This window comes from Lipotes vexillifer, unplaced genomic scaffold (genome assembly GCF_000442215.2).
Source record: "Lipotes vexillifer unplaced genomic scaffold, Lipotes_vexillifer_v1.1 scaffold916, whole genome shotgun sequence".
Lineage (NCBI taxonomy): Eukaryota > Metazoa > Chordata > Mammalia > Artiodactyla > Lipotidae > Lipotes > Lipotes vexillifer.
Window position 1 is genome coordinate 1,663,538 of NW_006798383.1, and position 1,675 is coordinate 1,665,212.

The following is a 1,675-nucleotide window of genomic DNA, read 5'->3' on the forward strand; positions in this document are numbered from 1 at the left end:
TCCTGCTGCTGGGGAAGGGGTGGGAGATGTTGCTCCAGACCTCTGGAAAGCTAAGGAGGGAGCAAGGGCTGGGGGGGGGAGGGGGGTGGACATACTTGCGTTCTCAAGGCCCACGGGGGCTGCAGCCTAGGGGAGGGGAGGGAGTCAGGCAAGCCCTTGGGGTCGGGGCACAGAGGAAAATAGAGATAACAGACAGAGAGAAACTGATACACAAGGGGGGGCGGCGGCAAAAACACCCCACCCAGGGAGAAAAGGAAAAAACAGCCTGAAGAAGTCTTATGTACAATAAAGGAAAGCCATAGATGACTAAAACCTTCATTTTCGTTTCAAACAAATTCACTGAAATTATGAGAGAAGGAAGAGGGTGGGGTGAGAGAAAACAAGAGGAAAAAAAGACACAAAGTCTAAAGGAAGAGACATAGTTTGAAATGCGGGGAAGAAGGGGAAGACGAGAGACAGAAAGACACAGAGAGAAAAGGCTAGAAGGGGCGGTGAGGAGGCCGGCGTCCGCCGCCGAGAGAGGCCCTCGCCGACTTCGCGCGGCTTCATCGATCGCCTACAAATTGCTTCTGGAGGCCCCGGGGACTCCCATTAGGTCTGTCCACCTTAGAGACAGACGTTTGATCTCAGTTGACGGGGTGGAGGGGAGGCATTAAATGGAATAAGTGAGTCATCGCCTCCCTGGACCGCCTCAGAGGAAGCCGGCCGGTCCGGCGGGAATCCCGGCAGGGCACAGGGCTCGGCACAGGAGGTCAGAAGACTGGGAGAGGTTCGCAGAGGGAAGGGGGAGAAGAGAGGTCTGTCAGGGCAGCTCATATCCACTGGCCCTTGCCTCTGCCCTGGACTGGTGGGGAGGGTGAGGCCCCTCAGGCTTGGGAAGGCTCCTGGTCTTCCTGGGGTCTGGGGAGAGGCGAAATGCCATCCTAGCCCTGGCTGCGCCTTCCAGGCTGGTGAGGGTGTGGGCCCTGCCTGGAGCCGGGGAGCCCCAGCTGCTTGGGCCTAGCGGATTTCCCCACAGCTCCCCCAGGATACCCCCCAATCTACTTTTGGGGCTTCCAGTCTTTGTGGAGTCAGGACCCTCAAGATAAGGGAATGCATTCAAGGGGCCCAAGCGGAAACTGGGGGCCGCGAAGGGGAGCAGTGCTCGCACGTTCAGGCTGTCTCCCGGGAGCGCACCCGAAGCGTCGGTAACGGCTTGTCCCCGGTGCAGGCGGCAGACCGCGGAGGAGCGTGAGGCCGAGAGGCAGCAGGCGAACCGCATCCTCCTGCAGCTGCAGCAAGAGGCCTTCCAGAAGAGCCTGGCGCAGCCGCTGCCCGCCGACCCGCTCTGCGTGCACAACTCCTCGCTCTTCGCCCTGCAGAACCTGCAGCCGTGGTCTGACGACTCGACCAAGATCACCAGCGTCACGTCCGTGGCGTCGGCCTGCGAGTGAGCCTGCCTGCTCCGCCCCGTGAGACCCGGCCCCAGCCAAGGGTCGCGAGGCCTGAGAGCCGCGACTCTTGCCGCCTTCCTGCCGAAGACTGCACGCAGCAGGGGAACGCCGTGCCCCTCCGCACCGGCCCGCGCTCTCGTGCCGACGCTGTTCTCTTTTTGGTGGGAAAGAAGAGAAGACCGCGCAAGAAAGGAACGCGCGGCCGCCTCCCAGATGCCTATGTGGTCCGGCGCCTGCTGGAA

At 61.4% G+C, this 1,675-nt stretch overlaps 1 protein-coding gene across 1 annotated transcript in view; it reads left to right on the forward strand.

The window, feature by feature from the left end:
* TLX1 (T cell leukemia homeobox 1) overlaps positions 1 to 1,433 on the forward strand; it is a 5,312-nt gene extending 3,879 nt beyond the window's left edge. Inside the window, exon 3 of the mRNA XM_007470359.1 lies at positions 1,211 to 1,433. Within this exon, the coding sequence (XP_007470421.1) occupies positions 1,211 to 1,433 (223 nt within the window). The remainder of the gene's footprint in view (positions 1 to 1,210) is intronic.
* The last annotated feature ends 242 nt before the right edge of the window (positions 1,434 to 1,675 follow it).